This window comes from Oenanthe melanoleuca, chromosome 14, assembly GCF_029582105.1.
Source record: "Oenanthe melanoleuca isolate GR-GAL-2019-014 chromosome 14, OMel1.0, whole genome shotgun sequence".
Classification (NCBI taxonomy): Eukaryota; Metazoa; Chordata; class Aves; order Passeriformes; family Muscicapidae; genus Oenanthe; species Oenanthe melanoleuca.
In genome coordinates this window covers 8,185,173-8,198,998 of record NC_079348.1, presented here as the reverse complement: position 1 = coordinate 8,198,998, position 13,826 = coordinate 8,185,173, and the positions used below count along the sequence as shown (strand labels likewise).

At 53.7% G+C, this 13,826-nt stretch overlaps 1 protein-coding gene across 3 annotated transcripts in view; it reads left to right on the top strand.

The window, feature by feature from the left end:
- The window catches only part of PKD1 (polycystin 1, transient receptor potential channel interacting), a 78,940-nt gene that overhangs the window by 42,379 nt on the left and 22,735 nt on the right, over positions 1-13,826 (top strand). For all 3 annotated transcript variants that reach the window (XM_056503842.1, XM_056503843.1, XM_056503841.1), the window contains exons 12-21: positions 439-570; positions 1,963-2,138; positions 2,511-2,644; positions 3,209-6,831; positions 7,770-7,916; positions 9,286-9,429; positions 10,287-10,566; positions 11,930-12,146; positions 12,540-12,690; positions 13,127-13,279. In XM_056503842.1, the coding sequence (XP_056359817.1) occupies positions 439-570; positions 1,963-2,138; positions 2,511-2,644; positions 3,209-6,831; positions 7,770-7,916; positions 9,286-9,429; positions 10,287-10,566; positions 11,930-12,146; positions 12,540-12,690; positions 13,127-13,279 (5,157 nt within the window). The remainder of the gene's footprint in view (positions 1-438; positions 571-1,962; positions 2,139-2,510; positions 2,645-3,208; positions 6,832-7,769; positions 7,917-9,285; positions 9,430-10,286; positions 10,567-11,929; positions 12,147-12,539; positions 12,691-13,126; positions 13,280-13,826) is intronic.

Below are 13,826 nucleotides of genomic sequence, written 5' to 3'. Positions count from 1 at the left end.
GGAGGCACTGTTGGAGTGAGGAGGGAGCTGCCCTGTCCAACCCCTTCAGTCTTTGGGTCAGGCACCATCCCTGGACGAGGGTCAGAGGCTCAGCTTACAGGTGTAGCTAAAGCCAGGCTGTTCCTGCAAAGATTTCAGAAAGTTTTTTAGTCAGCAAGAGAGACCTGATCAGAAGAGCAGAGTGCTGGGCTGTGGGAGCAGGGAGTGTGGGGTCTGCTCCCATATCTGCTGGGGAATTTTGGAGTCAGGGTCAGCATTTCTCCATCGGCAACAGAGCCACAGGTGATCTGTCACCTCTGTGCCATGCTCTGAGGGTATTGCAGGTGTGGGAACCTCCCAGTCTGGCTCTGCTCCCTCTCCAGTTCAGCTGGAGATCTCCGGGAAGTGCTGGGCATGCTTTTCTCTTGCACTAGTGTGAAATGTTCTCGTGCCTTTCAGAGCTACATCCCTGTGATGGAGGCTGGGTCAGATGTGACTTTCCGATGGACAGTAGATGATAAGCCATCTTTCACTTTTTACAATGTTGTCTTCAACGTTATCTACCAAAGCCCAGCTGTGTACAAGCTTTCGGTAAGCCAAGGCCTTTCCCATGACACCATTTCACCCCTGGGTTTCCATCTCATCCCACAAACTCCTCAGGAAAAGCAGCAGGGAGAGAAGGCAGAGTTGAGTTGAGGTTTTCACTGTGCTCGTCTGCTGTTTCTCACTGAGCTGCTCTTGCAAATGCAGATAGTTTCTTCTACTCTTACACTGCTCTGCTGTGTTCCTCCTCTTTGCTTTCTCCTCTTTTCTCCAAGCTCCCCTTTCTGTTAATGGGGTGTCTGTGTTTCCCCCTCCTCCCCAGCAGGAATTAGTGGGAAGCCCCTGCTCTGGCAGGCAGGAAATCTGGATTCAGAACCTGGCAGAGGCAGGATGCAACATAAGACTTCCACAGGCAGGACAAAGCTCCTCCCACGAGCTCCTGTGTTCTCTGTCCTGTTCTCTTTCTCCTGATGCAGACTGGAATGCTGGGTTCTGCCGTGGCCCCTGAAGGATGGAGCAGAGTCTGGGCCAGAGCAGCTGTCTGTTGTGGAACAGGAGTTGATCTCTGGCCAGAACATCTTTGTTTGTCCTGCCCTGCAGAGTCTGCTCTGCTGCAAGGTGCTGGATCTGCCCTCAGGGTGACTCCTGAGCAGACACCAGCCCAGCCCCAAGGCCACGCTCGCACTAATTTGCTTGGTGCAGCACTAATTTGCTGGGTGCATCACTAATTTGCTGGGTGAAGCACTGTGCTGAGGGCCTGGGCACACTCGCAGAGCTGCCAAGGTGCCATTAGCCTGGGGGGCTCTGGGCTCAGTGCAGCACATCCACACAAGCCCAGACACGAGCTGCTCTTACCTGCTGGGGTAGGAGGGTCTGTTCCAGTGGGTTTGAAGGACCCTTCTGCCAGCAGCTCCTGCAGGTGAGAAGGTGAAGATCCTCTGTCAGTGTTACATGCCTAGAAAATCGTGAGGATGCTGCTTTACTTCTGTTGTGTCTCTTCAGTCTCTTGCGTCCCTTTCCCTCCTCTGCCCAGCCTTGCTCTCCCTCCCTGTGCCCACCACACTGGGATCCTGGAGCTGCACTTGATGTGTGTTTGGTTTTATGAGCCCTCCCATCCCTGCTCTGTGCTTGAAGCCACTTTGCTGCCACTCTCCTGAGGAAATTGGGTGGCGCTTGTCCCCTTGGTGGCAGCAGGTGCCTGCAGGGCACATCGGAGCTGGCAATTTCAGAGCCAGAGGAACCTCAGGATGAGAAGCTCCTCTACTTGTCCTTGTGCTGTAGTCCCAGCCCTTCCTTGGACTGGCTGTAGTGGTGGACATGTGGCCACTCTGTCTGCTCTGCCCTGCTCACCTGCCTGGTGGTGCTTCTTCAGTCCAGCAAAGCCCCACTCGGAGGGCAGCAAGGACCCCAAACCCATTTTTGTCCCATTGTCCTTCCCAGCTCACCGCCTCCAACCACGTCAGCAACTTCACAGTCAACTACAACGTGACAGTGGAGATGATGAACAGGATGAGGAACCTGAGTGTGGTGGGTGCCCTGCCCGTGCTGCCCCAGAACAGCAGCGTGGAGTTCAGCGCCAGGGTTCACGTGGACTCGGCTGTGGAGGCTCTGTTCCTGTGAGTCCTTTGCTGCTTAGGATCTTTCTGTGCACCTCTTACCTCGTCTGCACAGTTTCTCTTCCCTGGGCCAGCTCTGCTGCTGTTTAGTTAGTGTGAAATCCCATGTGTATGGGAGTCAGTCACACACCTGTAATTCAGGCTGAAATCCTTTTCATTTAAAGGATTACAACTCTCCTTTAATTCGGGTTCTTCCTCTTCTTACCAGTTCTGTGCTCCTCTCAGCACAGTTCCTGCTTTGATACTTGGCATTCTGCTTCCTCTTGTTTTTTTGGAGAACTCTGCCCTGACCTGCAAGAGAAGCCAAGGTTCCTCTGGGATTTCTGTGATTCTCCTGTTGTGCAGTGTAACATGATTTGCCTGTTTCTCCAGGTGGGATTTTGGAGATGGTGTCCAGGAGACATACCTGTTCAAACCTCCCTACAACAAGTCTTTCCTGGTTCCTGATCCCAATGTCCATGAGGTTGTCATTGAGCACAACGTTTCACACATCTACCAAGACCCAGGTATGCTCAGCAAGGTTCTTTGGGGAAGTAGTGGCTCAGGCATTTTTGGTATGAGGGGTGTACAAGGTACTTTCCAAACAACCCAGCGCTTGGAAATCATTGCCTGATTCCTGAGCAAACAGCTGGAGTGACTGGAAGTGAAGTCTCCAGCAGTTGCCATCCTCTCTAACTCTGTTTCCCAGGGAAGTTTAGGCACGCTGTAAGAAGCAGGTCCACAGGTCCACCACACTCAACCCCTTTTTGGGCAGTCTCAGCAGAAGGACAAGGGGCAGGCGAGCTCTGAAGGTGGGAAGCGTGAGCAGCAGGAAGGGTCTGTTCTGTGCCAGAGCAGGAAGGAAATCTTTTCTCTCTACCCATTGGACTGGCTCCTTTCTTGGCATTTGGTCCCCATACATACAACCTGGTGTAATTCCTGCTGGTCCTGGGCTGGAGCAGGGCAGCCCAAAGTGTGCACAGCACAGGAGCAGAGTGTCCCCTGCAGCCCCTGTCACCCCACCACAGCACTGAGACACTGTTGACAGGCATGTCCTCACTCTGCCCTTGTTCTGCTCTCTCCCAATGCAGGAGAATACGCCCTGATGGTTGTTGTGTCCAACCAGTATGAGAATCTCACCCACCTGAGCCCAGTGCACGTCCACAGTTGCCTGATTGACGTGAAGGTGGAGGCAGAGGAGGATGTTCTGGTCGTGGGCCGGCCAGTCACCTTCCGAGCCACTCCCGTGCCGTCCCCGTACGGCGTCGTGTACACCTGGGACTTTGGGGACAGCTCCTCGCTGCTCACAGACACCCAGCCCACAGTGACCTACAGCTACCCCCACAGAGGGGTGTACAACGTCACCATGACTGCCAACAACACCGTGAGCAGCGTGGAGACCGTGGAGAGCTACCAGGTGTTCGAGGAGATAACGGGGCTGCGCGTGTCTGCCGCCGAGGCCGCGGAGCAGGGAGCAGCCGTCACCATCAACGCCTCCGTGCAGACTGGGGACAGCATCAGCTGGACATTCGACATGGGGGATGGGACAGTGCTCAGGAGTCAGGTGCCGGTGGTGGAACACGTGTACGTAAAGGATATCAACTGCACCGTGAACGTGACAGCTGTGAATCCTGTGAACTCTGTCTCCCAGGCGGTTTCTGTCCGAATATTTGTGCTGGAAGTACTCAAAATAGAGCCCACTTCTTGCATCCTGGAGCACCCAGACGTGCAGCTCACTGCCTATGTGACAGGGAATCCTGAGGAGTACATCTTTGACTGGACTTTTGGAGATGGCTCATCCAATGTCACCATCAGCGGGGACCCTGTGGTGATGCACAACTTCACCCGGAGCGGGACGTTCCCGCTCTCCCTGACCCTCTCCAGTAGCTTTAACAAGGCTCACTATTTCACCACTGTCTGTGTGGAGCCAGAGATCCTCAATGTCACCCTCCTCCCATCCAAGCACTTTGTGAGGCTCGGGGAAGAGACCTCCTTCCAGGTCAGTGCCCTGCCTCCCTACCAGTACCGCTACCGCTGGGATTTCGGCAACAACGAGTCCACCAGGTCGAGTGGGACTGAGGTGACCTACACCTACAAGAACACAGGGGTCTTCCTGGTCACAGTGACCGTCTCCAACAATGTCTCTTTCAACAACGACACGGCCTTTGTGGAGGTCCAGGAGCCTGTTGGGATAGCAAAGATTGAGTATAACGGGACAGATGTTCTGGAGCTGAACCAGATCTACCTGTTCTCTGCCAGCATGAATGGAACCAAAGTGAGTTACTGCTGGGACTTTGGGGATGGCACTGTCCAACCTGGGCAAGTGGCCACCCACTCCTACAACAGCACAGGCCACTACAGCATTATAATGGTGGGGCAGAACGACGTGAGCTCCAACGAGACCACCATCGACATCACCGTGAAACGGCGGCTCCTCGGCCTGACGGTCAATGCCAGCAGGACCGTGGTGCCACTGAACGGGTCGGTGAGCTTTGTGGCCACCCTGGTGGCTGGCACTGCCATCCGCTACTCGTGGATCCTCTGCGATCGCTGCACTCCCATCCAAGGCTCCTCCACCATTTCCTACACCTTCCGCTCCGTGGGCACCTTCAACGTCATCGTGACGGCCGAGAACAAGATCAGCTCGCTGCAGGACAGCATCTACGTCTACGTCCTGGAGCAGATCGAGGGCCTGCAGATGGCCAGCACTGACCTGGTGGAAGACATGTATTTCCCAACTAACAAAACACTCTATTTGCAGGCCGTGGTGAGAGAGGGCACAAACATCTCCTACAGCTGGGTGGTCCAACGGGACGGCAATGCTGTGCAGACCTTCACTGGGAAAACCTTCCCCTTGAGCATCCTGGAAGCTGGGAACTACACTGTCTACCTGAAGGCCACCAACATGCTGGGCTGTGCCACTGCTAACAGGACACTGGAGTTCATTGAAAGCCTTGGTGTCCTAAAGCCCTATGCCTTCCCCAACCCAGCTGCTATTAATGCCTCTGTGAACATAAGTGCCACCATAACCAGTGGCACTGGTGTCACGTACGTGTGGTACCTGGAGGATGGCTCCTCTCCTGTCACCTCTGAACCCTTTATTATACACTCCTTCCAAAGCCCTGGAATGATTGAGGTCATCGTTGGAGCGGAAAACAAGCTGAATTCAACCAATGCCACTGTTTCTGTCTGTGTAGAGGAGGTCATCGAGGGGCTGAGCATAGGGACAGCAGAGCTGGACTGTAGGTACGTGTCCTCAGGCTCCACGGTGGTCTTTGAGGGGGAGTTGCAGAGAGGGACTGAAGTGACCTGGCTGTGGCAGGTGCCAAATGGCACACTGGGTGGCCAGTCCGTGGCAGTCACATTCCCCACAGCAGGGTTGTACACCGTCCATCTGAACGCGTCCAACCACATCAGCTGGGCTCTGGCCAGCAGGAACATCTCGGTGCTGGACAGGATTCAAGGTCTCGAAGTTGTCGCCAGCAAGAAGGTGGTGGAGCCAGGGGAGCAGGTCACCTTTGAGATCAGGATGCTGTCAGGTACCTCTGTGAGTTACCTGGTGAGCATTAGTGGCGACTACTCGGTGGTGCTCAATGGCTCCAGGTACAGCCACGAGTTCTCCAAGAGCGGCGATTACCTGGTGACCGTGACTGTGCAGAACCAGATCAGCATCGCCCACGCCCAGGTGCTCATCTCTGTGCTGGAGCCCATCCAGGAGGTCAGGCTGCTGAACTGCTGTGAGCAGGGCATAGCCACGGGCACGGAGAAGAGCTTCAGTGCCCGCGTGGGCAGCGGCTCCCGCGTGTCCTTCTCCTGGCAGTTCTGCCTGTGGAAGGAGCGAGGTCGTTCCGTGGTTGCTGCCTCAGGAGACAGCGTTTCCTACGCTCCAGAAGCTGCAGGGCTGCTGGAGATCCACCTCACTGCCTTCAATGACTTGGGAAGTGTCAACATCACCAGAACCATGCAGGTGCAGGACCCCATAGTCGAGGTGTCCCTCAGTGCCACCAATGCCTTTGTCAACAGGACGGCGCTGTTTGAAGCCGTGGTGCTGCCCAGCAGCAGGAGCGTTGAGTTCTTGTGGAGCTTTGGGGATGGCTCTTCCACTCAAACCACCAGGGTTGCAGTGGCCAACTATTCTTACCTGAGCCCTGGCGATTACCTGGTGGAGGTGAACGCCACCAATCTCATCAGCTTCTTCATAGCCCAGGTCACTGTCACCGTCAAAGTCCTGGAGTGCGAGGAGCCCGAGGTGGAGCTGGCCCTGCCACCCCAGGTGGTTATGAAGAGATCCCAGAGGAACTACCTGGAGGCACAGATTGACCTCCGAGGGTGCATCAAGTACCAGACAGAGCACCTGTGGGAGATCTACCGAGCTCCCAGCTGCATGAACTTGGATGACTCCAGCAGGATCCGGCTGCCCAATGTCGACGTGAACAGGCCCCAGCTGGTTATCCCCAAGCTCGGCCTGGAAGTTGGGAGCTACTGTTTCATGTTTATTGTCTCCTTTGGAGACACCCCGCTGTCCAAGAGCATCTTTGCCAATGTGACTGTGATCCCCAGCAAGCTGGTCCCAATCATCGATGGGGGGTCCTACCGTGTCTGGTCCAACACTCAGGACTTAATCTTGGATGGGGAGAAATCCTACGACCCCAACTTGGATGATGGGGAACAGACCCCACTGTTGTACGAGTGGTCCTGCACATCCTCCTCCAAGGTAAGAGCAGCCTTGCACAGCCAGAGGGACCATTTGGGAGCTCCAGCTCCACCACAAATGTGTTCAGGGTGAAATGGTGCTGATGGAGGCTTTTGTGAGCATCTTTAACAGAGCTGCTCTAAAAGGAGGGTTGCAAAGGTTCAGTTCCAGCTCAGGATGATGGTACAGAAATTGGTGTGGGGTGTGGTCCAGTGCAGTGTCCCTGGGCAAGGCAGGAGGGCTGGCTCTGGAATGGGGCATGGGCATTGCTGCTTCCCTGGCACTTGGGTTCCTGGTGTCAGTGCTGCTGCTTTATGCACTGAGGGTGTTACGGAGCTGCTGATACAGCCTGGGAGCTCAGGACTCTGCTCCCTCTCCCATGAACAGTTAAATGTCTCTAATGCCATCAGGGGACAAAGTTAGACTTTGGAGAGGTCAAGTGACCACAGCTTGTAGTCACTGTCCTCACATGCTGAAGTGATCTGACCTTACACTGATGGATGGGCAAGGAAGAAGTGAAATCCTGATGGGAATCCACCTCAGCAGCATTTTTGATTGGATGTGTAACTCTTCTGCTTGTACAGTGTCACATTTTCTAGCTTTGTCTCAAAATAGCAAACGTGAAATATGTGGGGATTGGACCTTTTGGTTTAATGTGAGCTTTTAGTATTGTTTGGTAATGTTTATGGGGCATTTAATGAAGAATTCACTGCTGTAAACTACAAATTTGAAACTCAGATGAAATACAGGAGTATTCCAACTACTGTTTACTAACCTGAAGAGTAGGATAATGTGTTTTATTGTCTACACACACCCTGTTTCTCCCACCCCAGTGGTGGCACTGCACAGCAAGGTCTGTGACAGTGACTCTGTGTGGACCTGAATGTTTTGGCTGTGGACTAACCCGATGTGCACCCTTACCAAGGAGGGTTTGAAAGTTCTTTTCTCCTTGCAAGCAGAGCTCGGCTGCAGGGTGCTCTCTGAATTTCAGTGCCAAGGAAGGAATTGTCACAATTTCCAAAGCTCTGTTAGAGGCAGATGTGGAGTACACGTTCGACCTCACCGTCAGGAAGGAAGGGATGAGTCCTGAGGCCACCAACCAAACCGTACGTACCCATCACTGCTGGCACCTCCTCTGCCACCTCTGAGATACAGTCAGGGGATGCTTGGGTTGGAAGGACCTTAAAGCTAATTCAGTGCCACCCCTGCCATGGCAGGGACACCTTCCACTGTCCCAGGCTGCTCCAAGCCCTGTCCAGCCTGGCCTTGGACACTGCCAGGGATCTGGGCACGCTGTGCCAGGGCTCACCACCCTTCCAGGGAAGAATTAGTCCCTTTTCCCATGGAAATTTCTATAGGAGAAAGGAAACTTCTTTTCCCACTCTTTAGCAGTCTTCACTGCCACAGGCTCTTCCCTTGTTTTACCCAGACATCTTCCAGGGCTCAATTTTACTGTCAACAGCTCCTCTCTTCTCACCTTCCAAGTTGTTTTAGGGGAGGATTTTTCAGTGCACGTTGTTTGTGTCCCACGGATCCCAACGCTGAGCGCACCCGCTCGGTTCATGTCAGGAACATCCATCGTGGTGCAGTTGGCAATTGGAGATGGACTCAGGCTGGAAGTGGAAACTCTTACAGCCTGGGTTTGAAACCAGAGCTGCAGGATGAAAAGGGAAAAAATGAAATTGATAGTCTTTCAAGGACATTCCGTACTATCTGGTTTCCATGCAGGAGCACAAAACAATGCTTCCAGTGTGGCAGGAAATCTGCAAATACTGCTGGGATGGATGGGGCTCCAGCACAGTTCTGGGGAATAGTTATCCCTTTTTAAGAGTCTGCCATGTTAAACAATGTCTTCATTACTGTCTTGAATTCATAACACTCATTATGCCAGGGCAGAGGGCTCAGTCCAGTGCTGGACAAGCCCATTTTCTCAGGGATTAAAGGAATTTAGGCAGAATTTAGGGAGTCAGAGTTCAATTGCTGTTATGTCTGAGCCACCCATGCCTCTGGAGCTGTGTGAGTGCTCTGCCAGGAAGGTGTGGTGCATGTCTGGAGATGTGCACTTAGATTCCAGCTGAAAGCCTGGAACAACGTGCTGCTCCTTGGAAAAGGTGATTCTTCCATCCCCACCTGGCAGCACAAGCAGGATTTACTGGCAATTCAGCACCAGGGACCAGAGGGACATTTCAGAAGTCATTTATGGTGTTAAAAAGTGTAAATAAATCAATCCAGAATGATTTTGATCAGCCCAGCTTGGTATTGGGTGGCTCTTGCAAACCACTGACAGAACTGGGCAGTGTAAGAGGTGCAGCTTAAATGTGACCCCAAATCCTTTGGGAATCCCTTCCTACTGTTCCTTAGCACAGACTGGGCTCATGCAGAGCATCTCCTCCCTGCAGCACCAGGTGTGTCCTTACCTGTTATGTGTCTGTGTTTTGGTGTCAGACTTTCTGATGGAGCCTCTTGCCTCCCCAGGTGTTCATCAAGAGGGGAGGAGTCCCCATCGTGTCCCTGGAGTGTGTTTCCTGCAAGGCTCAGTCTGTCTACGAGGTCAGCAAGAGCTCCTACGTGTACCTGGAGGGCACCTGCCAGAACTGCCACAACGACTCCAAGCTTGGGGTAAAGTCACAAGGCTTTGCTTCACTTTTGGGGGGCTCTGGGAGAAGGGGCAGGCAGAGGGATGGAAAGAGCAAGAGAAGTGAAGTCCTAGCCCTCAATTGCTATAGAGACAAGGAGGGGAAGCAATCCCTGGCCACAAGCAGTGGCAGGTGGGTCTGGCTGAGTCCTTGTGGGGTCATTTCTAAGCCAAATCCAGGAGTGACCAGGTCTTTGCACACAAAAGCCCCTTTTTTTTTCCTTGGAAGAGATCTTTTTTCTCCCTGCTGGTTTGCATTTTGCCCGTTATTCTGGTGGTTCAAGCAGAGGTGGTTCAGTCTCTCCTCTTGTGCCCTCCTCTAATTCCAGCTTCCACTGTGGAGTGAAGCAGGTCTCAAAACTGGAAGTCTTGTTGCTCTCAGCAAGCCCAGCATGTCCTTGCCTGGCATTTTCTGTCTGGTTATCTCACTGTTTCTCCTGTTATCACAACTGTAGGTTTGTGCTATTAACAGTAACCACCCAGGCCATGTTCAGCTTGAAGCACATAAAACACAGTATCCCGTGGAGACTCCACCAGTCCTTCATTTATTTCCTGTGTTTTGTACTCTGTATTATGAAATATTCTGTTGGAGGGTGATGTAATCCCAGAAACTAAAGTAGATCTCACAGTGGAAATATTCCCACCAGACATTTTGGAAAGGTTCCAGTTCTTGTTGCTGTAGCACACAAGACTAAAGCTGAATTATCAACTGCAAATTTGGCAGACGCTCCCACTAGAAATCTGTTACTTTTTATAAAAGACTCAATCTGAAAACATTTTAAGGACATAACTTCAACTTTAAACCAAAGCTCTGGTGTCTTTCCCCTGTCCATCCCTGCAGAGGTGGGCAGCTCACAGCTTTAAGAACAAGTCCCTCATCCTGGACAAAACAACCACGTCCACCGGCGACACAGGGATGAACCTGGTGCTGAGGCAAGGAGCCCTGAGGGATGGTGAGGGCTACACCTTCACCCTGCACATCACAGACCTCACCACGGGGGAGGAGGGCTTTGCCTCCATCGACCTGCTGCCCAACCAGCCCCCCGTGGGGGGGTCCTGCCGCCTGTCCCCCGAGGGACCCATCAGGGCGCTGCTGACCAAGGTGCACTTCGAGTGTGCAGGTGAGAGCCCCTGCCAGCCCCCTGCTCCTCATTGCCAGCAGATGTTCTCCCCAAACTTCCACTCCTGGCCCAGGCTGGGCTCAGCAGTGCTCTGGACCATGAGCAGCTTTGTGTGCCCGAATTGTGGAGCTCTCAGGCAGGCAGCTGGAAAATTCCTAACTCACGTGGGTGAATGATGATATCCAGGCCAGGCCAGTTCTTGTGGAAGGGACTGGGTATTTCAGTGCAGGAAAAAAAAGATGGTGCCCAAACGTGAGTCACAGTATGTGGGAAGAATCAAAAGACAAAGCAGTGGGGCTGTCTCTGCCGTGTGGGCTGGATGTTCCCACCAGAGCCACCTTCCCAACCAGCTGCAGAGACAGCAGCAGTGAGCCCAGCTTTGGAAAAGTGGCCTGGCCGATGTCCCATAGCCTTGGGCCAAGGACTAAGTGCCTCTGGAAAGCAGATTTCCCCAAATGATCTGTGGTAGAGATTAGAGCTGTTTATTCACAGTGCTGGGAAGCCACGCTGGGAGGGGATGAACCCTGCTGCTTCCAGGGGGCTGGGCACCAAGCTGGGGGAGCAGCAGAAACCTATTCAGGGTGATGTGATTGTAACTTTGGTATGTTTTGAGCTATCTAGAATAATGCTGGAATCAGTTCCTCTTTGGAATGGTGGGAATTTCAGCTCTTAGTGATTGTTTTTATGCTGAAGTGATGGACACAGGACATAGTGGCACTGCTGGCACTTTGACTGGGGCTCACTGGCAAACACACAGTGATTTTCCCAACTGCCATGAAACTCCATAATTCCTGGGAGCTCCAAGGAAACCTTTGTGCAGGTTTCATCCCAGACCCAGTTGTTCCTGAGATGCTGAACTGCCGGAGGGCTGAGCCTGTCTAAAGTCAGGGCTTGCAGAAGTTTTTGTCAGTGCTGTTCCTGGTCCCAGCAGAGTTATTCCCACTTTTTATTTTGATAATGAATTTTTTATAATCCCTTTAAATGTCACAGGACCCAAACACCTAAGGAGAACCCCCTAAACATCACAAATTTCAGAGAGAACCAAGGCACCCATCCAGCCTGACAGAGTCCTTGAACTGTCCTCATTCTGGGGACAATCTGCCAGAGCAGGGGACCTTTGCTGGGACAGCAGCAAGAGCAGGTCCATAGAGCCATCAGAAAATCCTGGAATGATTTGAGTTGGAAGGGTCTTTAAAGACGAGGGACATCTCCCACTACTCCAGGCTGCTCCAAACCCCATCCATGCCGTGGGGCTGAGCAGGATGGGACCCCCAAGGGGTGGGAAGGGGCAGTGCCAGCTCCTTTGGGGCGCTGTCTGCAGCTCCCCCTGGCCCTGTCAGAGCGTGCTGGGGTGTCCTTGCAGGCTGGAGGGACACGGAGGACGAGGAGGGGCCGCTGGTGTACATGCTGCTGGCCTCGCGCCGCCGGCCCGGCCACTTCCACGAGTTCTGCGTCTACAAGGGCAGCAGGGCCGAGCACGGCGCCTTCCTCCCGCCCGGCTTCCACGAGAGCGGCTTCCAGGTGTCCGTGGCCGTGCTGGTGCAGGACCAGCTGGGAGCCACCGTGGTGGCTGTGAACAGGTAACAGGCTCCTGGCAGGCTGGGCTGTCCCTGTGTCCAGCCCCGGCTCCCAAATCCCTGCAGTTGTGCTGATCCTGGATGAGGGGTTGCCTCCTGGAAGAGGAAGGAAAGGGAGGGGAGGCTCAGCAGATGTGCACACAGAGAATTCCAGGCTTTGTGGGTCATTGCTTCCACAAAGCAATTTTCCCAGGAGTTAACTGCTTTAATGGAATCGTGGAATTGTTAAGTGGGAAAAGACTCCTGGGATCATGGAGTGGCAGGGCTGGGCCAGTGAGAAGCCAGGCTGCAGGTCCGGGGTGGGGCAAGTGCTGCTTTTGTGGGTCACCCACCTGCCTCCCCTCCTGTCCCTTCCCAGCCCAGTCTGCACCTCACCCAAATCCCTTTTCCTTGCAGCTCCATGGAAATCGGCCTCCCCGAGGGGTTCCCCAGCCTCTCCCACTGGCTCTACAACCAGACTGACACCGTACTCCAGGGCTTGGTCAAACAAGGGGACCCTCAGCAGGTCATTGAGTACTCCCTGGCCCTCATCACCATCTTAAATGAGGTAACACAGCTTGTTCTGCCCAAGAGGGGCCTCCAGAAGTCCTTGCAATCACCAGGAGAATTTTTGGGCCAGATTTTGTGCAGTGATCCCTGTAGGCAGGGCTGGAATTGGGGCTGTAGGGCTGTATTCCGGCTTTCCTGCCCAGGAGGAGGATGATCCCCCTGAGCACAGGCACCCTGCTTAGCTGGATAAGGACTGCACTCCAAGTACGAGTTAGCTGCTGAGTGCCAGGCTGTTCAGATAATTGCTTGGAGAGCAGAAGTGAAATTGAGGAAGCCCAGCTCATTAGATCCCTCTGGGGAGAAGCAGAGGCAGGAGATGTGGAGTGCAGAGAACAGGTGACTCCAGCTCAGCTCAGCAGCCTCTGAGACTGCTCTTCACTCTGTTACTTTCACTCCACCTCCCTCAACTCTTGCTGTTTTATTTCCCACCCCAGTACGAGCGATCCGTGCTGCTGGAGCCTGAGGCCGGGCAGGAATTCGAGCTCCGGACCTGGACTCGCAACAACATCACAGAGACCCTGAACTCTCTGAAGGTGAACACAGTGGATGACATCCAGCAGATCTCAGCTGCCCTGGCACAGTGCACGGTACGGCCCTGGCCCCACCCCTGAGCCTCCAGCTGCCCCTCAGTCCTTGCTGTGCTTGCCTGGCTCTCTCCACACACACACAGGGGGCAGGGCTCACTTGCTGGCATTGTCATTTCTGTGGTGATGTCCTGGGTGCTGCCAGCTCTGTGCTGCTCCTCTGGTGCCTGCCCTGGTTGGCAGCTGAAGGTGGAGTCTGCAGGAGAGGCCTCCACAGGATGGAGATTTGGAGAACTGTGGAATGGTTTGTATTGAAAAGGATCTCATCCTTTCCAGCTCCTGCCATGTTTAGGGACACCTTCCACTATCCCAGGTGCTCCAATCCCCAATGTCCATCCTGGCCTTGGACACTTCCAGGAATCCAGGGGCAGCCACAGCTTCTCTGGGTACCCTGTTCCAGGGCCTCCCCACCCTCACAGGGAGGAATTTCTTCCCAATATCCAATCTAATCTACCCTCTTTCACTTAAAGCTATTTCCCATTGTCTTGGCCTTCCATTCCTTGCCCCAAATCCCTCTTCAGCTCTCCTGGAGCCCCATGAGGCACTGGAA